Source organism: Chinchilla lanigera, unplaced genomic scaffold (assembly GCF_000276665.1).
Source record: "Chinchilla lanigera isolate Chin_1 unplaced genomic scaffold, ChiLan1.0 scaffold00060, whole genome shotgun sequence".
Taxonomy (NCBI): domain Eukaryota; kingdom Metazoa; phylum Chordata; class Mammalia; order Rodentia; family Chinchillidae; genus Chinchilla; species Chinchilla lanigera.
In genome coordinates, this window is record NW_004955461.1 from 270,461 (window position 1) to 294,274 (window position 23,814).

The 23,814-nt window shown below is 37.8% G+C and overlaps 1 protein-coding gene across 2 annotated transcripts in view; it reads left to right on the top strand.

Annotated features, from left to right (window-relative positions):
- Positions 1 to 23,814, top strand: part of Nsmce2 (NSE2/MMS21 homolog, SMC5-SMC6 complex SUMO ligase) — a 252,361-nt gene that overhangs the window by 71,105 nt on the left and 157,442 nt on the right. For both annotated transcript variants that reach the window (XM_013521309.1, XM_005397986.2), the window contains one exon: positions 18,991 to 19,144. In XM_013521309.1, the coding sequence (XP_013376763.1) occupies positions 18,991 to 19,144 (154 nt within the window). The remainder of the gene's footprint in view (positions 1 to 18,990; positions 19,145 to 23,814) is intronic.

The window sequence follows — 23,814 nt, forward strand, 5'->3', positions numbered from 1 at the left end:
AATACAGTTGGTTATTATGAACAGTTTTTGATTTATTTTTTCATCCTTTATTTCATTAAAAAAATCATTTAATTACCTTCTAATAGAAAATGATATTTATAAAGACAAACTCAGCATTATCTAAAATTGAAAGCAATAACTATAACTAGTGAATGTGATCATGCCCACCGAAGGTTTCCAGGCTTCCCGACTCACTTTTCACCATCCCGTGGGCTGGCACCCGTGAGGTGCTGCACAGCTTCTTGGCCTGCCCTCCAGTTGCTTCAGCTATTTAGGGTTCTTGGAATGTTGTGGGTTCCAAGAAGCAGCCCTTCTCAATCCAGCAGGTTACTCTCTGTCACCCTGAGGTTTATTTTAGCCCCTGCTATGAAACAGAATCCAGAAATGTCCCAAAAAATACTAAATAGGAATTCTTAAGTGAACTAAATCCTGCATGTGCTCAGAGAATCGTCTTGCAAAATCAGAAATTACATTTGACATAAAGGTGTGGTTAAATCATGGTTTTAGAAGCCTTATCAGAAATAGCTTCTGTTCAGTTTTTTCTTGGAACAAATTGTTAAGATACTGCTTAAAGTACCTATAAATAATGTCGATGACATAGAGTGTGTTATACCACATTTTCCATAACAAAAGATGGAGTTAAAGTGTTTTTGCCTTTATAATGAAATTTCCCTTTGTGATCCTGTTATAGTAGTAGATTCTTGAGCTTTTAACTTTCTCTTGCCACAAAAATGTCCACCACATGCTGATTTAAATTAGTCCACTTTCTTTTAAGCTGCCTAAAATTGGAATAAATGGTGGTAGACAACTTTCCTCATATTTCTTTTCCTATTGCACAGCTTAAACTGAAAGGAAAAAATGTGTAAGATTTACGTTCACTTTTTGTATTTAATTTAGTCATCTTTTTGGTAAAGGCTTAGTCCTTTTCACCTGCCACCCCTCAAGAGTTTTCCATAAATCTCATGTAACAGTTCAACAACTGACTAATGCAGATTGGGCTTGCTTAGTCACTGAGTCACTTTATTATGAAACACTTAAAGCTGAACAGCTATGTATAATAATGAGGAAACCGTGATAAAATTAAAGAACTAAAGCAATTTATACCTTCTGGTCTAATGCTTTTAGTTTTTTGGGTTATTTTGTTTTGTTTGTCTTTTGAGACAGAGTCTGACTGTGTAGTTCAGACTGGCTGCAAATTCACTGTGTAACCCAGGCAGGCCTCAAACTCAAAGTGATCCTCCTGCCTTGGCTTCCCAAATGCTGAGATTATAGGTATGCGCCATCACTCCCAGCTCCTGACGTGGTGCTTTTAGTAACTAGCTCATCAGGCAACAATAGAGTGAAATTAATGAAAATTCACAAAGCCAGATATAATTATTCTAAATATGAAGTCCAAATAAACCACGTCACCTTCACCCTTCTCTCCCCACTTCCGTTTGGTATTCAGTTGATAAGAATGTGGGCTGGGAAACAAGACACGGCTTTAAATCCTAGTTCTGCCATACTCTGTCCTTGGACAAGTCATGTTACTTCTGTACTTAAATGTCCTCATTTCTAAAATAGGGCAATAATAGTATTTGTCTTGCATACCTCACTGAGCAATTATAGATCACACAAGATTGTAGATAGGAATGTGTTTTGACAACAACGACCAAAAAAGTGAAAGGTGGTTTTGTAGTTACTGCATACTGACTGGCCATTCAGCTGATATTGTGTGTATAAAGAACTGAAAGAATGAAGAAGGCTCTCTGATTTTTTTCCAAAGAGGAAAGGGAAAGGGAATTGTTAATGGTTAGAGATGAGAAGAGGAAAGACATATTCCCAGTAGTTGGGATTTCTGAATTGAATTATGGAACAGGGTTTCCCACAGACATAACATTGGGTGGCTAAGTTTCCAGGTTAGCCAATTAAAGAAAAAAACCCTAAGTTCTCAAAGCTGTAACAAAGCCAATTTGTGCTATGGTTATCAGTTTGGTGTTTATTTGGTGTTTTGGAGTACTTAGGATGGGTCTAAATAAGAGGCAGTTGCATTCACTTCTTTTCTGCCTTCCTGGATTATTTAATATTTGCCCAGGATTTGCTTCAACCAGATTTGTAAATATCAATTCATGCTCCAGTCCCTTGGCCTTTACTTCAGTTAAGGGATGAGAAGCCCTTTCAGATCCCCACATATTCGATAAGCACAGCAGCCTTACAGAAGTATAAACGCTAGTCATTGATTCAGCCTCAGGAAGATGAAGGGACTTGCTGTGGTCTCTTGTTTAGTCCCAACAAGTAGGATTTGAACCTCATATTTTTTTTTTTATATGTAATTCAAGGCATTTTTCATGATATTTCTGTTTCAAGATGGATGTACTTCATTGAATTCACTTGGAGTTGTAATTTTCACTGAAGAGTAAGACTTATCGTTTCATGTTGGTTTTAAAGAATACTCATGACCGTATATATATCTTATAATGAATTTCCCAAAATAAAGGATTGAAAATTTAGACTAAATAAAAGGTAGTATTCTAAGTCATATTTAGCTGATTCAGATTGAATTTTTTTTCTTTTAGTGCTGGGGAATTGAACTGAGGGTCTTGTGCATGGTAAGCTTACACTCTACCACCAACCTACACCTCTTCTAATCAGGTTAACCTACAGACTTGTTTGTGACCAATTTTTAAAAGCAGTGAGCGAGAAGTCTGTCCATGGAAGAGGGTAATGATACAATCCATGTGTGACATTACATGTACGGAACATGTGGAAAATGTCTCACACACTTGTGAAAAGAACACTACAGTTGGAATCTGAAAAGTGAACCTCCTCCCTGCTTCCCCACTGCCTGGCTGTGTGGCGCTGGATTAGTGTCTTGTCCTCATAAATGTTTAAGTCCCTTCTCTGTAAAATGAGGATAATAGTTTTATTCTTTTTTGTTGTTGTTTTTTCCCAGTACCAGGAATCGAACTCATGACCTCGCGCTTGCCAGGCAGGCACTGTGCCGCTGGGCTAAATCCCCAGCCCAAAAGAGGATAATAATATCTGTAGGATGATTGTAAGGATTAAATGAGATAATGTAGATGAAATGCTTTATGCCTTCGAAAGAGGTAAGGCTTCACCTAGTGGACATTCAGAAAATATTAATTACCTCTTAGAAAACAGAATATTAAAGCTGATTTAAAATTTTTTTTAGAACTTTACAGGCAGCACACACTTGTAATCCCAGCTTTCCAGGATGCTAAAGCAGGAGCTTTACAGGTTCAAGCCCAGCATGGGCAACTTAGCAAGGTGGTGAAACCCTGTCTCAAAATAAAAAATCAAAACGGGGGTTGGGATTGTTGCTCAGTGTGAAGGCCCTGGATTCAATCCCCAGTACACATATACATACACACACACACACAGCCCTGATAATAATGTCCAATGTAAGATGGTATTTTTCATTGACTACTGCCTCCTTGAGCATTTTAGCAGTAAAATGTGCAGGGGAATAATAAAAATAGGTAATAGCTTGAAGATCTTGATTTTATAAGATGGCCACCAAGTCTGGAAACATGGCAGTTTAATGAAATTATCTTACAGTGTACTATGACATATAGGATATTTTGGACTTTGAAATACTTATATTTACACAATGAAAGATCTCAGGGATGGGACCCAAGTGTAGACACAGAATCCATTTATGTTTCATATATACCCTCTACACATAGCCTAAAGGTAACTTTATACAGCATTTTTATTGTGCCTGTAATTTGACTGCAAATCACTTACGGAGAGGCATATTTAATTTGTAACATTATGTCAGTGCTAAAGAATTTCAGATTTTCAAAAAAGAGATACTCAACTTGTATTATCTGCTTCCAGACTCTTAGTTTGATTGCTCAAAAGTCTCCTTCCTCATGTAGGTAGAATATGTCATTTGATAATTATTACCTTGCTTATCATTTTTAAATTTCTTACAAGAATTTTTGAAATCACTAATCAGTTGGTTAAATCAATTGTGTGTGAAAGTGTTTTATTTATTTGTGGACTGCTTCGAGGTATAAGCCTTTACTAAAGAACATCATAATGCCTGTGTGATAAATTTATGATGATTATGGTGAATGTCAGCATAAACACAGTTCTCTGTATAAATATTTAAATATGCTTAAATTAGCCCCTTTGACACGCTGTTGGAAATTTCTGTATTTTATGTTGCATTTACAAGGAAGGAGAATGAAGAAAAGATAAAGGATTGTTTCTTTTTGAAAGTGCCAGTTACACTCCCTGGACATTTGTCTTAGTCTGTTCAGGCTGCTATAGCAAATACCGTAAAACAGGCAGCTCATAAGTAAGAGGCATTCATTTCTTACATTTGGTGAGGTTAGGAAACCTAAAATCAAGGTGCCAGCCAGGTCCATGTCTGGTGAGGGCCCACTTTCTCCTGGCTGTGTTCTCAAAGATGGCAGGGGCAAACAGGTTCCTAAGGATTTCTTTTATGGAGGCATGAATTTCATTCACATTTGCTCTGCTCTAAGGACTAATTCCCTTCCAAGGGCCCCATCTCTTAATACTGTCACCCTGGAGGGAAGGATTTCAACGTACATTTGGAGGAGACTTGAGCATTCAGACTTTGGCAACATTGATTTGATCATTTCATGCATTTTTCCCATACTCTCTTTGTTACTTTGGCCTGTTTGTCTGACATACATAAGATACATGGTGACAAAGGGAGAGCATTTTGTAGTGCCTTGTGTGACTGTCACTGTCCCGAAGTGCTGTATGCACGTTGCCATGTGTCCTCAGCACACTGGAACATGATAAGGAGTAGAGCATTTCTGTGTAGAGGAGGAAGCAAAGGTTGACAGTGACATGAATTGCTCAGGGTTATACACCAGTAACAAACCCAGAGGTGTTCTCGTATTTGAACTCTGCTATTGATAACCATTTCCTCTTTCCTGAATTATGTTCCTTTAACTTTGATGACAGCATACATCTGTTTTTTCTTTCAGCTTCTGGCCATTTTATGATGTACTCTTTGGTGGGTCTCTACTTCATTTCCCTACCTGTTAAATCTTGCTGTCCCCACTTGTTCTTTGTCTCTTTTCTATACACTACACTCTTCTTAAGAGGTGACATCTGTGGTCACTCCTTAAGCTTATAACCTTATGCTGCTGAATTCCCAATCTTTATACTCATTCCACATTGCTCATATGAGACCCATATGCACAGAGTCAATAGTATATTCAACACTACACTTAAATGTCCTATAGGTTCTTTAAATCTAACATCTCAGATTGAAATTTTCTCCTGGGATTCTGTAACTTAGTAAATGACAATATATTTCACACAGTTCCTAACATTAGAAATCATTCTTATTCTCTCTGGCTCCTCATGTCTCATATTCCATCTTTAAATTTTACTAATTCTCTTTTTTTTTTAATTTTAAGAGAGGATCCCACAGTTGCTAAGTGCCCAAGCTGGGCTTAAACCTGTGATCCTTCTGCCTCAGACTCCCAAACTGCTGGGATTATAAGTGTGTGTCCACATGGACAGCTGATTCTCAATTTATCTACCCCCATCTCAACTTATCTGCCTCTATTTTCACAATCCTAAGTCCCCAAGGACAAGTTTGTACATGTAATAGCCCTGTTCTGTTCCTTCCTTATAACCCAAGAGATCCTCTTCTGAAACTATTTTGCTTGCCTTTTCCACAACTTAACCTTCTTCGGTTATTCCTTATTTGTTAGGGTTAAGTTCAAACTCCCTGTGGTTTATAGTCCAGCTTACCTCTGTAGTCTCATTTTTTACAATTTTATTAGGCCAGTTCTTGGACTATTCTCTTTCCTGTGGCCAAAGCCCACATGCCTACTTGGAGAGCTCTTTTACTTTCAAGTAGGTAACTCTTCCTTATCTTCAGTTGAATTTAGATGATCTGATCTCTCTCCACCAAGTGAGTAACTGTCACCAAGCACTCTCACGGTACTATGTGTTTTTACATTTTCATGCCATTTGTAGTTATAACCCAGTTCCCAGTTCCAAAACCACCTTAAAAAAAAAAACTTTTTTGAGGGGGCAGGGTCTTGCTATGTAGTTTAGGTTGGCCTTGAACTCACCTTGTAGCCTAGGCTTACCTTAAACTCTCTGCAGTCCTCCTGCCTCACCTTCTGAGTGCTGAGATTATAAGCATGAGCCACGATGCCTGGCCCCAAACCACCTTTCAAGTGTACAGCTGTCTTTTTTTCTGTTCCACTTTATTTTATCCCCATATGCCCTACACAGCTAACCTTCTAAAACCAAGTTCTTGATTTTCTTCCTCCAAAACCAGGCTTCTCTTTAATAGGCCCCAAACTTGTTTTCCTTTGTTCCTCAGTTGTTTCACAGCCTATGCTCAGTGTTGGCTTGTAGCTAGATGTCCCCCCAAAACCTCATGTCATAGATGGAGCTTTCTGGAGGTGGCGGGATCGAGAGAGTGTGGTGCAGGGATTAAGGTTGTGATGCTGGGATTGACTCATGGTGTGATGCTAGGATTAGGGGTGCCCTACCCTGGGTGTGAGTGTTATCTGCCCTAAGGGCAGGTAGCCTGGATAAACTATAAGGGACAGATAGAGGGCTACTGTTGTTCACTGCATTTGCTGCCTCTTCTGCTTCCTACTTTTCACCTTCCATGCCATGAACTGGTGTTTTCTTTTTTCCTCCTCTGTGATGCCCCTTTACCATGCTACCCTACCTCGGAGCCAGCCAATTAGGGACTGAAACCTCTGGAAACTGAGCCAAAATAAACTCTTCCTCCTTTAACTTTGGGTGACAGGTATTTTGTTTCAACAATGAGAAAAGACACACAGCCACCATCAGAATATATGTAGACTCTGACTACCTCTTGCTGCTACTCCTGCTGTCACTCTAATCCGTGCCATCATCACCTTTTGCCTAGGTGACTACAGTAATCTGCTAACTGGCTTCTTGCTTCTGACTGGCCTCCTTTTCTGTAATTCCTCTCCTGAAATCTCTTATCTCAACAGCCAGAGTGAGCCTTTAAAAAATAAAATAAAACCTTCTCATTCCTCTGCTCAAAACCTGGACTCTGTCAGAGTAACAGGTAAAGAGTGACATCCTCTGTTTCTCCATATTCTGGCATAATGTTCTGCCAAAGTGAACACTGTCTCCACATTGTAACCTCAGCTGCTGTCACTGCTACTCCAGCTTCATGGAGTTACTCTCTTGTTTTCTTTAGGACTGTGTTAGTCATTTTTCCATTGCTGACATAGTACCTGATACCTACACCTTAAAGGGAGAATGCTTTATTTTGGCTCATGGTTTCAGTGGATTCAGTTGATAGTTAGCTGTCTCCAAGGTAGAAGCAGCACAATGGAAGGATGTGGTAGAGGAGCACTGCTCACGTCACAATGGCTAGGAAGCAGTGAGCAAGGGTAGTAGCAGGAGCCAGAATATACCCCTCCAGGTTGTGTTCTTAGTTATTTGCTTCTTCTGACCAGGCCCCACCTTTGAACATCATATTCAGCTCTGAGCTAGTGAACTAGTCCATTCATGGGTATAACACCTGCATAATTCAGTCACCGTCCAAAAGTCCCACTGCTGAACATGAGATTTTTGGAAGACATTTTAGATCCAAACCTTAAGGTCTCTGTTCAGATGTTACCTTTTTAGTGGAATTTTCTTTGACTATCCATTACAGAAGATATCACTTATTTCTACCATATTTAATTCTCCATCAGACTTATTACTTCAGGCTAATTACATATTTACTTATTATTATTCTATTCAACCAGAATGTGAATGCCACAAGAACAGGGACCTGGTTTCTTCCATATTCCCAACATCTGGAGCAGTTGCATGGCTTCTACAAGGTTCTCAAGAATAGTTGATAAAGTCTAGCATAGAAGTTAAGTCATGACCTTAGTGATTTAATAGACCTACTAGTGCTACGTGTGTCCCAATGTATCTCTTTGGCCTTAGAGTTAGGCTATTCCTTACTCTTGGTTTTCTGACCTATAATGTAGGTAGTATTAGATCTTTTGTATGTTATTTGTTTTGGAGGGATTAAATAGGGCAATCCATGTGAAGTGCTTGCCTAACTCATTACCTGGGGGATATTCATGGTTAACTGAAAGTAGCGGCTGATAACTGTTATTAATTCTTATCAGACTGTATTGTAATTGCTTTTCAGTTGTCTGTCTCCTCTATCAGATTTTAAGATGGCTTCATCTTAAACTTGCTGTAGGTCAAGGGGTATTCTCTCAGTCAGCATTTTCCAGAAGAACTTCCTGCACTGATGAAAATGTTCTGTAGCTGCGCTGTCCAGAATGGTAGCCACTATCTGTGCAGGGCTGTTGAGCACTTAAAATATGGCCATACAACTGAGAAATTATATTTTTAATATTAATTAACTTAGATTTAAATGCTCACATGTGGCTAGTGGCTCTTGTATTCAGAAACTCTTAAGTTCTTTTAACCCATTTCATATGCCAATCTTTTAGTTAAGGAGACTGATTTTCTGAGAAGTGAAGTCGTTTGCCCAAGATTACACAGGTAGCAGGAAGCAAAACTTGGGTTGAAGATTAAATGTCCATGTAATCTGGTGCCAAGGTCTGTGCTGGCACCTCCTGTGCTGTACATGTCTCATGCCATTCTCAAGAATTGAAGACCCTCAGGCAGAGGTCACTTGACATGTCTGTATTCCTGATGCAAAGAAGGCAGAGAAAATTAATTTATCGTTCTTAGCCCTGTGAAGTATCACTGCTAAAGTCAGAAAATTGCCAAAGAAAGGAGTTCAGAAAATTCTAGACTGGTGAGGTTGCCCGCCGAACTTCTATGTGTATACACTTTTCTCTAGATTGAAATTTGCAAAACAGGAGTAACAACATCTTCCCTCCTAATGTGTTACAGCTTTCTTTCATGAAAGTGAGAAAGATGTTCTCCCTGTCTGCAAAAGGGGTAATGAAGCATCAGTTACTCTTTCCAAGTCCTAGATAGCTGAGCTGAGCTTATCCCTTTTGTTAGTATTCCCTTATGGTACTCTTTTAGCATTGAGCCACCAATTTATTTTTAGGAAAGGAAAGAAATTAGAAACATAAGTATGAACATATTAAACCACGGACTTCATTGTTAGCTTTTTGTGTTGAACAGATAATTAATATTTCTAACTCCGTTTCTCTACTACATATGCCATGATATTTTTACTCTCAGTCAAAACTTTTAACTGATGGAAGTCTTTATCTAACTGCAGTTCCTAGGCTTTCATTACTGGGGACCTGAGTTCTTGGTGGTCCTGCCTGAATGGAATTGTTTCTGTCTTCTCCATTACTTTCTACTCCAGACAGGGCAAAATCAAGAGTGTTCCAGGTTCCACACCTCTTTTATCACTGTGTGGCAGCTTACCCTTGATAATCAAGATTCACTACCCCATCTGATTCTGTAAACTCCTTTTATTTCTTTCCAGGGCCATGAGCAGCTCAAAATTGCTAGGTTGCAATTTAAACTTTCAAATCTTTGGAGGCATTGTTGAGTCTTTGCTCAAATCATTCTTTGCTTGGGTACTGAGACTGTTCAACCAGTGGAACCAGAGTTGCAATGGATAGGGAAAAAATTGCAAGTTGGTCATTCAGTATGTAGAGGGGAGGAGATGTGAAACTAATTCTGTTTTTGTTCCTTAGTTCCTGAGCGCATGTGTTGTGGCTCTGGGAGAAGCAATGTCATATATCATTTACTGGTTCTCAGCATCCAGTAGGACACCATCCTACCTAACTTTATGAGGTAGAACTGAGTCTTCATCAGATTATTTCAGTATTCTGAAAGATCCCCTTTCTGCATAGTAAGGTACACAGTAAGACCAGGATCTCCCATTACCGTCCACCCATTGTTAGACCTTTTTACTTTAAAATCCTAAATGAAAGCCCATGTGGATGAATAAGGCATTCAGGCATTCCAGGGATGGCAGAAGAGTGGTGCATAGGAAAGATAGTTCCAAATTCAGAATAAATGTCTTTTCATATAAGAACAACAAATAAATGACCACTAAAAGTTAGTATAGTATATTTGCCTGAAACCCTGGAACTTTTCATAAAACTGAAGATTAAATGGTGTTTGAATGAGCTGAAATTGTCTGTTAGTGACTTACTGTGTTCTTGGGCAAGGTGCTAACTACTGTGTGTTGCCCATGCCTTTTGTTTGTGAAGTTGAGATAGTGATGCATTTGTATGTAAGCTCTGAACCATTTAGAGGAAAGATGCTGTGCAAATACGAAGTGTTTGCTAATAATAGCAATAATTCTCATTCTACCTTCCCTCCTTGGCCTGTGTTTAAATTGAGCATTTAAAAGATTGCCAATGAAATAGTGTTCTCAATATGTGTGCTGTTACAAGCTCTCCTGGTACCTGATGTGTTTCCTTCTGAGCACTTACGGTTTGTGGTAATCTTTCTGGCTAGTTGAATACTACTTGATTCCCCAGTATGTTCCAAACCCCAAGGGAATAACAGGGACCAACTTAATCTGTTTACTAGTACATCTCCAATGCCTAGCACAGTGCCTATGTGTAGTAGACATTTGGTAAATATTTATTGAATGGATGGCTAAACAAGTAATGAATGTTTTTGTGAGTTCTGCCAAAATAGGAAGAAACAAAATATGGAGAAAGGCAAAATCAACCATTTGGTGTGTGCCCCCTCCCCAGTGTGAGAATTCTAAGAGTGTATGCTGTGTAAATAAGTGACTTCTGTTGGTTATATCTTGTAGTGAGCATAGTGCATGAGGGGTTTATTGGAGTAACTTTCAACTGCGTAAATGTTTAGTAACAGATGCACATAGGTGCCAGGTTCTTATTCAGCTGTTGTCTTTTGGGCAACTGTCTATCCTAATAGGACTGTTCCACTAGAACTAGATCACTCCCACATGTTTAATCTTACTCATTTTCACTATTTTTCTGAATGGCTTGCAGGAAGGAAGGCGTTCCTGTGCAATTAACTACTGCTTAATTATAACACCCTGGCAAACTGTAAAGTCCTTTTGCTATGTTACAGTGCTCTCCGAGGAAGTATCCTCTCTTGGTGTTCTGTCAGAAGTCAATCCTGTGCTAAGTAATGGCACTAGGAATCACACTGAACTACAAATAAATTGGTCCAGCAGAATGCAGAGTGTGTTGTGCAATGATGACAGAAACTGGCATGAGATGAAGGGGTGTGATCCACGCTGGTCATCATTAGCGTGTATGATTTGAAAAAAAAAACAAAACAGGGCAAAGGTAGTACAGTAAACTCTGTAGAGAGTGTCTTCATATGTACATGCAATTAGATTATACCCAGTGAAAGCATAATGATTCTCAGCCTGGACATGTCTTTTAATAAAAAGTTGGCGAAGTTTTTTGCTCCATAAAGGTGGAGACAGTGTTGGCCTATATAAATTTACCTTGGGCATGACCAGTTGGGTTGGTGGTGTGTCACGAGTATGGGCTGGGTTTCCGTAAATGTCTTGCTGCTTAGCGTAATGCCTGGCAGCCAGTCACAACTCAGGAAATATTTGCAGAATGTTTGTTCTAGGACCAATTGAGGCCATTCTCTGAATTTCCAGTATGAAAGCAGATCCCACAGCTTTAGATCAAGCTGACTTTGAATTAGAAATTGAACTACTTAGTATAACTAAGCAGATTACAAAGCAAGTTGCTTATCACTAGTATGTGCTTGTAATAAACTTTTAAAGGCTATCTGATTTGCAAAATATAAATCACTAGGTATATATTATTTTGGGAGTCAAATGTCTAACTGGCTGTTGTATAGAGGGTAAATCCATCTAAGTCTTGGTACAGTTACAAGAATGACTAATTTTATACTAGAGTCTCACTCAAAATGTATGTAAATGACTCAGCCATTAATATTCTCTGATCCAATGGTCTCCCCTCCCAGTGAAACGATGGCTCTACGGCGATAATGATAATTTGAGGGGGAGGAGACCTTGACTTTGCCCTGTGGTGATAAAATGACACAGTTTGAGTAATTATATGTGCATACAGTGTTGTGTGAAAGAGATGAAGTAGATTATCATCATATAAGTATATTTCATATTTATGTGAAAGCATGGTGAAAGTAAAATATGCTTTCACTGTGGGTGAGGACTGAGTTTCAGTTTTTGTTTCTCCCATTCTTTTTTTTTTTTTTTTTCCTGAAACAAGTTACCTTTGTGCACTGAGGCTGAGTGGCTGGAGGCCTTACATGTTGTTAAAGATCAGCCAGACGATCACCTCCAATGCTGTAATCATAGGAATGTTTCATTTCGTTCAGATGCAGCTAAATGCAAATGATTTTAAACTGAAACTGAGCAGTTTGTTGAAGCGAGTATGGAGCTCTGGGGGATTTTTCTACCACTGCTCCATCTTTTTTGAAACAGTTCATTAAACAAAGATCTGGATAATTGGGACAAGCCTTTATGCATTTCTCTGCTTTTGCCAGAGTGACTCACATCAAGTCTGATGGACACTTCTCAATCCTTATTTAGCTTGACTTCTCTCTGTACAGCAGTAGACACCTCTTGAAATCCCTTCCTAGGTTTTTGGAACCCTTTCTTTTGGTTATCTTCTTAACTTATGTAGTTCCCTCCCCCCCCCCTTTTTTTTTTTGACTCTTTGTAGCTGTCTTTTATTTTTTATTTTATTTTATTTTTTTGGTTTTTCTCCGGTACCGGGAACTGAACTCATGACCTTGCGCTTTCCAGGCAGGCGCTTTGCCACTGAGCTAAATTCCCAGCCCCTTGTAGCTGTCTTTTAAATGTGGTGTTCTCCAGAGTTCTGTCTTGGTCCTTTTTTGGTATCCATTTATTCATTCTCCTTGGTGGTCCTTTTCATTTCCATGGTTTCTTTTAAAATCTAAATACCAATTATTCCACATGGGTGTTTCCTTGTCAGTGTTACTGAGCTGTCGACCTGTATATCCAGCTACCCTGAAGATATATACAATGATAATAACAGTAACAATGCAAACAATAATAACAGCCACTCATTATGGAGCACTGTGTCAGGAAGCTGAGAGCTTTATTGCTTCACTATGCTTATTCCTCTCAGCAACACTATAAAGTAAATACTGTTACTGTTTTCTATTTTCAAGAGAGGAAATTAGGTTGAGATGCATTTAGTGACCTTTCCAAGATCATTCACTTAGCATCAGAATCTCATTTTTAATCTCTAGAGTTCATGATTTTAATCATAAGCACTTTGGATTAGCATGTCAAAGTGGGACCCATTACTTTCCCATCTTCCCCACACTCTTTGATTTACATGAAAGGACTGCATTTCATCCCTAGAGTAGGAGTCTGGGAATGGCACTAGACCTTCAAATATTTTAATTTTAAAAATATTTGTTTGCACCAAAGTAGAGGCTTCAAGCTCCTAGTGTTCGGACTGCTATATAGTTTAGACTGTACCAAAAAATGTCTCATAAAAAAATGTCTCATAAAAATCAAGTCTCTTAAGCTCTTTCTCGTAACGTTTTACATCTCTATTCATTCTTTGCTGCCAAACTTTATTCATTTGTTTTCACAGAACTCCTTTAACCCTATCTTTCATTTCAACACAGTGTCACTTTGACCTCCTGTAATTCACTCGTACATTAACATTGTCTTAGCACATGGTGGGCAGCAGACACCTGGAAAGTAACCCTGGCCGGAGAGAAACTCCACAGTTTAGTGGCTTGAGACAGACCAGTAGTTGCAGTGCAGTGTGCTGAGGGCCTAGCAGTTAGGTCCAGTGCTTCACTGGTCCTTTTCTTATTTGAGTGTTCTTCCATCATTTTCCCCAAAAGACAAGTGCCTCTCTTAACAGAATTTTCTTTGTTCAACAGCATTCCTCACTCCTGATTTTCTTTTTTACTTTTGTAAAATTTCTTTTGCTTGTTTCTTCTTTTACCTCCCATACCCTCATTTTAAATCTTTTCCTGCTGCATACTGGGTATCTTTGCTTAGATATTGTAGGGTGTCAGCAATACCTGCTGCTTTCCTCAAGAACATAGCATTTATTTATTTATTTTTTTATTTTAAAGAGAAAAGAACTAAAACAAATTAACAAACACACAGACATAAAACAACACAAAAACAATAAAAGCAATACAGAATTTCAGACAAGGTGATAGCCAATTAACAATGGTTGTTGTATTACATATTGTTATCTTCCAGTTGGTTACTCAGATAAACAAATATAAGTATGTAAGATTGATCAAACAATTAAACATTAACTTTCCCTTTCAATAAACGAATAGAAATTGGTAGTACAATTATCTTAGCTATCTTGTGTGTGTATGTATATGTGTGTGTGTGTATAAATATACACATACACACACACATTTTTCCCTTCTTTCTTTCTTTTCTTTCCCTTGTCCCAGTTGTTTTTTCCTTTTGAGCAGTTTCTTTCCCTCTCACAATATGTGTTGTACCTTTCAGATTTTGTTTACTCTTTCAGATTCTTACACTAGGGAGACAATACGATGTTTATACATGTGAGTCTGATTTATTTTACTTATGAGTATGGTCTCTAGTTGCATCCATTTACCTATAAAAGCCTCGAGTTTATTTTTCTTTATAGCTGAGTAATATTCCATTATATAAAAACACCACATCTTTTTTATCCATTCCTCAGTTGATGGGTATTTGGGTTGTTTCCAAGATTTAGCTATTATAAATTGTGCTGCTATAAACATGGGTGCACATATATCACTGTGGTATGATGTTTTTAGTTCTTTTAGAAAAATACCCAAAAGGGAAATGGCTGGGTTGAATGGGACCTCTAATCCTAGTTTACTGAGGAATCTCCATACTGATTTCCACATTGGTTACATCAGTCTACACTCCCCCCAACAGTGGAGAAGGGGTTCTTTTTCCCTACTGCCCTGCCAGCATTTGTTATTGATTGATTTTTTGATGATAGCCATTTTTTCTATGAATATATCATTTAACTAGTTATCCACATTAATATTTTGAAAGCATTATCAAACCATGTGTTCCTCTCACAAAAAAAGACTTGGTAAATAAGTATTGAAAAAAAAAGCATCAAATAAGTGCACAAAAAAGCATCACAGCCTGATCAAGTTGCCAGCCACTCTGGCTGCTTAACTTACAGCAGTGATGTCTTTTTCCTCCAGTCTCTAATGTGCCTTCCAGGCAACTGTAGAGTGTGTGTGTGCTTGTGCTCATGCTTTATTTTTACAATTTTCATGGTACTATTACTTTATTCCTTTCTCCACTGCCTGTGAGGTCAGTTTTGGGTCCATAGGCTAGCTCGTAAAGGTGTTCATGTCTGCTTCTCGGTCTCTGTAGCTACAGTACAGAGGTCATTTGGTGAATATTGGATGAGTGAATGAGTAGTGCAGAAAATGTTGGTGTTTTCCTGCTCAAGGGCAGTATTACGTTTTCATTCTGTAGGTATTGTGTCTACTGTTTATTTCTCAATACTTTCATTTTTAAGTTATAATGACATAAAGATTATAACTGTAGCTGTTTTTAAAATTCTGATTTTCCTTATCCCAGGATATGGATTAAATTTTGTTTTTCCAAGTTCTAACACCCAGTATCTTCAGAGTGTGAGTGTATATGAAAAAGGGGCCTTTTAAAAAGGTTACTAAGTTAAAGTGAAGGCATTAAGTGCAGGTTAATCCAAATAACTGGTGTCAGTAAGATTAGGACACAGGCACATACAATGGGAAGAGCATATGAGGATAGGGGAAAAAACTAAGGAGAGAGGCCTCAGGAGGAGCTGATCTTGCCATCACCCTGATCTTGGGCTTCTTGACTGCAGAACTGTGAGAAAATACGTTTCCATTGTTTAAGCCATCTAATTTATAGTATTTTGTTATGCCGTTTTAGCAAACAACATAGGTAGTGTGTTTAATTCACTAGGGCTTTTAACTCCTATATCTAGGCACTTTATCCTGGGAAAAGGGTGGACCTAATAATGGTTCCTCTCCTCCCATCTCATATTTCTTTGACATGTTTGAAATTTGTTCTGAGAAAACAGAGCCATCCTTATCTTTTCATAGTAGAAAACATACATGATGAGCTACTCAAAGAGTAATTTACCCCATCCATTTCTTTTAAAATAATTCATCCCCATTTATTGCATTGATTTAAATAGATAATGCATAGAATATTTTTCATACTGTCATTTTGATAGCTAGAGTACAGTAAGTTCCCATGGCTGTGGAAAACTGTGCCAACTGCAGCTTCAAACTTGCAGAGAAGATATTTACTGCAGTGAATTTATGTGCTGTTTTACAGCACCTTCCTGGAGGTTCTGGCTGTAGAAAAAAAAACACTGAATCACTAAATTTGGTTTATTCATATTTTCCTAGAGCTGTTTCACATTGCTGTGTTGTCAAACTCAAAATGCTGATCTCCTACGTCCTTAACCTCCACCCCCATCCAGTCTTGTATCCCACTCCTCTATAGTGGTTGTTGTGGAACTAGGGGATTTGAATTTTACTTACCAGTTCAGATCTTTTTAGTTATGCCAGATTACATAACCATCTCAGACTGGTCAGAGACCTTGAGAAGGTCCATTTGATCACCTTCCTGTATTATTAGGTGGATAGGAGTCCATTTTAGAATCTAGAAAGAGAGCCTACAATCCTTTTTTGAGAACCAACAATTTAATTTCTAGATTTCCTTTTCTTTTCTTTTTTTTTTGTACCAGGAATCGAACTCGGGACCTTGCGCTTGCCAGGCAGGCGCTTGTGCTGCTGTGCTATAGCCCCAGCGAATTTCTAGATTTCTTCTTTATTCTTCATGCTACAATTTTCAACTCATCTCTTATTCTATTGTGTAGAGGTAAAGGAGCAGTCACCCTGTTTAAGTGCTTATGCATAGGCATTATTAAATTGCCTTTCTACGTTCTCTTTTTTAAATTGAGCTTTATTGGTTCTTCAGCCATACAAGACTTGTGTAAAATTTTTAATTATGTATAAGAATTGTCATAAAAGCTGTCCGGGTTTTTCACAACTGTCTTTGATAGTGAATCCAGCAGTGGTTGAGCATTAGTCACACAAGGAGACAGTTTCTATACTCGGTTCTGTAAATATAAATCTTCAGCGTTGTAGTGTCCTGCCATTTTTCATTTCTGTTTTGCTAACCAGAATGCACAACAATTAAGCAAAAGAAAATTATAATTTTCCCCATGACAAAAGGTAATTAAAACAGGTGAGTGGTAAACAATCTTTTGACCTTATAAGCATTGACAGATTCAGAGAGATTAGAAATATATCCTACTGACAAGGACCAAATCCAAGAATTGTTTGTATCTACTTGTAGTTTTAGCATAACCTGTAACTAATAGCTTGTTAGAAGTCATTTAATTTTTTCTATATTATTCTATTTATTTCTGAAATTAAGGAAGGAAGAGATCAAGGTTAGATGATCTCTAAGTTATCTTCTAGCCCCAAAATTACATATTCTACTGCTAATAATGATAATTAATAAATTATGGCTGTTAGCAAGTTAAGTGTATTTGGCCCTAATAAGATTAATTTGTTTGAAATATATTATGCATTGCCTACTATGCTGGCAATATAGTGATAAGTTGGACATCTTTCAGATTTTGTATCTTATTGGGGGAAAAGACCTAAAAATAAGAGTAGTTGAGTATTACTGGGGCTGTTATACAAATTCCTTTAAGGCATATCAGGGCACAGTGGCCAGTTTGAGAGCAGGAGCATTGGGGAAGGGCCTGTGGTGAAAGGTGCTGATAATGATGCTGAGATACAGCTCTGTGGTGTGCAAGGCTGTACACCTGGGTTGTACCCTGGGTTCAGTCCCCACCACCACAGAGAAAGACAGGGGTCGGGGGGGAGAGGGGAATGGGGAGAGAGAGAGAGAAGAGGGAGAGAGAGCACGCAACTTGAAGACCTGAGCAGTGCAGCTGCAGTACAGTGATGAGGCAGCAGCTTGATTGTCATGGCTAAGCTTGTGGATGAGGAAGTGGAAACAGTGGCTCCTTTTTCCTGAAGAACTAGAATATAAACAGAAAATAATGGAAGAGGAAACAGATTATAGGAGTTGGCTTTTTAAATATGGGAGTGAAGAGCCAGTGTAAATGTTTTTGGGAAAAGAGCATTAGAGAGGTAATGTTTGTTCTAGAAGAGATGTAATGAAGAACAAACCTAGGAACAAGGGTGAGGAAACAGGGATAGGTGAATGGGTAGATATATATGATAACATAAACACAGCAAAGTACTACACCGCGAAATATTAGTTATAACATCTAGAAAGTACAATTCCTTCCATTTCTGCATGTTTTAAAATTGTACAGTATTGGAATTATTTTGTAATTTTGGGGAGAAGAAGAACATAGATTGAGAGTTTGATCTTAAACTTGTTTACTCCTTGTTATGGCAGGAAATTATGCAAGGTCCAGGTTGATGCGTTCACAATGTGACTGTAATCCATGTGTCTCGCTGCCTGGCTTTTACCACCAGTGCTACATGCATGACTGTCCCACTGGGCAGCTTCTTGTTAATTTCATTAGAAAAAGACCAGTAAAAGTGCTTAGATCTGTTGGTACCACTAGTAGCCACTCAGCGGGACAATCATGTATATACCACAGGTGGTTCAAGTTGGCAGAACATATTAAAGCCTTTCTTCTGTGGTAAAGTAGGAGTCACTGTCCCCTGCTGAGACCAACAGTCAGAACAAAAATATTGAGAATGAAAAATGGAATAATCACTGTGGCAAGTCGGAGGGGACTGAGTGGAACTGGGCTCAGGAGGAAATGGTGGTGCTCTGGTTCCGGTAAAGTTTTCTGCAGTTTTCCTTTGTAGTCATCAAGAGACTGTAGGTGAGCAGGAGCACTGATGGGCTGTAAAATTTAAGAAAGGGAAAGGAGAATGAGTAGATGGAATGAACGATTCCCTGCACTCCTTACCAACAGTCTTTCCTTCTGTATGGAGAATTCTTTCTGTTCTTTTGTTCTTTCTATTTGAATTACATGAGCTAAAAACAATATTATAAATCTTATTACTATTATTTAACTGATTTTTTGTTGTCTTCCTTAGGTAAAAGAAGAACGGCCAGAAAAAATACCCGATTTAAAATTATTAGTGGAGGAGAAATTTTTGGCTTTGCAGAGTAAGAATTCTGATGCAGACTTTCAAAATAATGAAAAATTTGTGCAATTTAAACAACAACTGAAAGAACTACAGAAGCAATGTAAGTCAGCATGCTTTGCTTTGGTTTGACTTGTTAAAACAAGGGAACTGACTTAATCTCAGAAAACTGATGCTATAGAGTTTGCTTATCTGCTTGGCTTGATCTTCTTCTTAAGTTGCTTTTTATTATTGTTGCAGTTCCGTATTTTGTCTAACTTTTGGTTCCAACCGCCTCCATTTTTGAAAGCCTGCAGTTCCCACAAAGTACTAAGAAAATTCCCCAGCACCTAAGGAAAGTTACATGTAATGTCCCACTATTGGGGAGGGGACTTAGAAAACAATATAAACCTAAAAACTATTTTATTAGATTAACAATGGCTTTTTTAGATTTTTAAAAACCTTGTTGTACCAACCTTTTAAAATAACTATTACCCTGGTTCTAGTTTTAGTGCTTTGGAGTAGTATTAGTGGTTTTCTCAGCTGGGTTTTTTCTTGTTTGTTCGTTTTCTCAAGTAGACAGCAAAACACCTTTGATAGTTTATCTTTGTGGTAGTATAAATTTCATGGAATTATTAAGTTTGTTTCCTTCTTAATAAACTGTTACTACATTTAGATTTTTTAATGAACATAATCTTGATGAGAGTGAGGAAAATAATTTATTTTACTATGCAAAAAATGTTCGTAGACAGGATTTGCCAGAAGTAGTTTATCTTTTCTGCACAATAAAGTAAATATATCCTTTCTTTCCCCATGAAACATGGCAATATATAAATTGATTTCTGTGGTAGCAAAAATTCATTTCTAGTCTTTCTTTCATGATTAAAATTCTTCTATTCCTTAAAGAATAGTGAAACAACTTTTTTAAACTTATTCTCTCATCACCTTCATCAACATACATATGTAGTAAGGATGTTGTGTGATACGAGATATAATTCATTTCATGCCCTTAATATATACTTAGAGATTCATATTTGGAAATAGGCTTTCTTTTAAATGTAAGCATTTTCTTTAAATTGATGCTGAGATCTCAAAAAATGACTAAGGAAGCTGCTTTACTGTTGTCTGTTTTACAAATAACTTGTTTCACAATTTGCAGTGTTTTGCAATCATTGTGAGACTCTTGCTTGTACTGTCAATTTCAAGAGTAAGCATTTTGCCTATACTTAAGTTCTATTTTTGTTCTTCATTGAATATCATAGCTGCCAAAATCTTTCTGATGTAATTGGCATCATCCCCCCAAATGGCTAGTAATCCCCCCCAAAATGGCTAATAATCTTTCTGATCTTTACTAGTGAATTTGTTTTGATGTTGGTCAAAATAGCCAAATATATTTTATTTAATACTTGGAGTCAGTACTCACATTGTGACAGACTTAGCATCCAGTCATTCTTGCTTTTTAAGATAGTTTTAATACAGATTGAAGAATACATATCCAACAATATAAAAATATAAATTTCTTCTCCCTTTATTATTGTTCTCCATTATTATTCCTTAAGAGAATTTACAGACTTTTAGGAAACATTTTCCTGAGGAAACATTTTCTAATTAAAAACACAATTCAACAAAATAATAAATATTGGAATCATGGTTATTGTTTCTTTAATTTTCTCTAAAATGTGAAAGGGAGGGAGCAGGTGGAGGGGGGAGAGAAAATAAAAAGGAAAGAGAGGAAAAGGTTTCTCACATCATTCAAATAGTTAAATCTAATGACAAAAGTAAATTTATATCGAAAGAAGCGCTTCCTTATGTAAGGCTTCCCCATATATTGTAACCCTGGAATTAAAAGAACTTTCCCTTTAATTTCCCCAAAATATTCCTTTAAAAATCTTAAATTAAAAAAAGGAAAATTCTTACATTTTAAATGACGGAAGATATTAATACTCTCATAAAATGCTCTTGTAAGATGTACGTACCTTACATGCAAAGTGAAATACTTTGTGCAGTATTATGAGTGCTGTCAGCTGACTTGCATCATTCCTGTGGAGTTGATTTTAACTGTGCTGCAAGGGTCCCAATTAGGATTGGACTCCTGCAGTGTTTGTGGATCCAGGTCATAGGTACACTGTGATGAGCTAGTGAATCTGTTTTGAGATGTGTTCTGGAGAGAGGGAGTTACAGAAGTAATTTTTTGGTTTTAAAGATTGAAAAATACGAGCCCAGGGGAGAAACTTGCTTCCAAGTGTTGTGTCTGGCAGGCAGCCTCAGGCGCTCCCTTGTGAGCCTGCCTGCTGTAGCTCAGCAGCTGATTCTCAGACTTTCTGGCCCCGTGGTCCCTCACACTCATTTTTCCTCAGTGGTCCGGGGGACTGAACCACTGAGCTGTGCCTCTGCTCTCTTTATTTCTGAGAGAAATAAAGTCTAGTTAAGTTGCCCAGCTAGAACTTGAATTTTTTTTTTTTTTTTTTTTTTTTTTTTGTACTTGGAATTGATCTCAGGACCTTGCGCTTGCCAGGCAGATGCTGGTTGCCTCTGAGCCATATTCCCGGCCCATGCACTTGAACTTTTGATCCCCCTGCCTCAGTTTCCTGAGTTGCTGGGATTATAAACTGTGCCACCCGACTCAGCCTCTTTTTACATTCTTAAAATTTATTGAGAGTCCCCAGACAGCTTTTGTTCACGTGGGTCATATCTGTTGGTATTTATCATATTAGAAATCAAAGCTGAGGATTTTTGGCAGAGAGGTGAGACAAGGTCTCACTCTGTAGTTCAGGTTGGCCTTGAAATCACTATGTAGCCTAGGCTTCCCTTAAACTTGTGGCAATCCTCCTGTCTCAGCCTCCTGAGTATTATAGAGTAAACTTGGAATTATAAAGTATGCACCACTGAAGAATTTTTTTAAAATATTGATTGATTAAAAATACCAAGCCATTGCATGATAAACAGATTTAATGTGAAATGTAACTACATTTAACAGTTACTGAGAAGAGTGGCATGGTTTTATACTTTTGTAGATCTCTTCAATTTCCAGCTTAGAAGACAGGTAGACCCTCATATTTTCTTCCGTATTTGGCCTGTTGTAATACATTGTTTTGACTAAAATAGACAAAAAAATGTGGTCTTATACCTTGGTTGTTGGAGGACCTGCACAGCAGTAGAAATGGGCCTTTGCACCGAACTCTATCCCCAGCCCTTATTTTTATGTTTATTTTTCATTTTGAGGCAGAATCTTGTTTTGTTACCCAGGTTGGGGTCAAATTTATGATCCACCTGCCTCAGCCTGTCAGAATGCAGAGATTATAGGCTGCACCACCATACATGACTGGGAATGATTTTTATATTTTTAAATTGTTGGTGAAAAAAATAAAAACATTATATTTGGTGACAGAAAAAATAAATAAAAATCTGATTTCAGTAATTGCAGTTCTCAGGAGGCTGAGGCAAGAGGACTGCCATGAGTTCAAGGGCAGCCTGGGCTACATGGTAAGACCCAGTCTTAGATAGATAGATAGATAGATAGATAGATAGATAGATAGATAGATAGATAGATAGATGGGTGGAAGGATGGATGGATGGATGGGTAGATGGATAACAGATAGATAGATAGATAGATGATCAGGTTCCTGCCCCTTGTCAGTTTATCAACTAAGCTAATTTATGGACTTCAAGTATGTTTAAGGGCCTAGAGGAAAAGAAGCATAAATAAACCTAGAGACTATTTTATGGGTAAACCTAGAGAATATGCCTTGGGCAACTTTGACTGTGTCCTTGAGTTGCAGTTACGATTTTCCTTGTCTCCTTATCTGTCTTTATTTCTTCCGTCCTACCTCAATGGCACAATGGAATAGTTACATCATAGATAAAGCTTATAATACATGCTATCCAACGCTTTACAGAAAAACTATACTGATCCCTGATCAAAACCATATTCATAAACAAGAATAATTTCTTGAATTTCTTTTAATTTTAGATTTTTTTTCCCCCTAAATGCCATCCATTTGTCTCAGATATGTTCGGAATACTGAGCTGCCATTGGATATGTATTACTGCAGTCCATGCTCTAAAATGAACAACATGCAGGAACCCTGTACTTGAAGAAGACAGTGTATGCAAACATGAAATAATGTGAGAGCCATTAATAACAAATATCAACTCAAACACTAGATTTCATCTGCGGTGCTCATTTTGCCAGTCATCCGCAGGGACTCTGGAGCAGTGGGTTCACAAAACAGTTCTGAGGCTGGCTGAGGCCCTGCAGGAAGGAATTTCAGTGGAACAATACAGAAACTTTGCATTTATCATCCCTAAAGTACAGACCTAACACATATGCTGTACTGGTGTAAAGATATTATTTCACTAAAGGTAACATGTTAGTTGTACTTAATAGTTTTTAGTGGTTACATCTTACAGTTATTACCACGTTAGATCAATTTCTCTGAACAAATCATTTTTATCCATTCAATACCCAGTGGTTTACATATTAGAGAAAATTGCAATAGCCTCTCTGTGTTTCTCAGGATTATTACCTACCTTGAAGACAGACAGTGGCTGTGTGCATATCCCCAAAGCCTGCTTTTGATTTCTTATCATCAGGAACACTTGTACAGCTTGGTGGAAAGAACATGAGCTTAGCCACTGGAAGAGCTGCGTTTGAGTCACCCAATATGTAGCTTGGTCTCTCTGCAGATACCGTCTGTTTTTCTACTAATTCTTAGGGTAGTGGAAAATCAAGATTGATTGAAGATAACTTATAATTTCAACAAGTTACTAGGATGGTGATCATGATAACTGCAT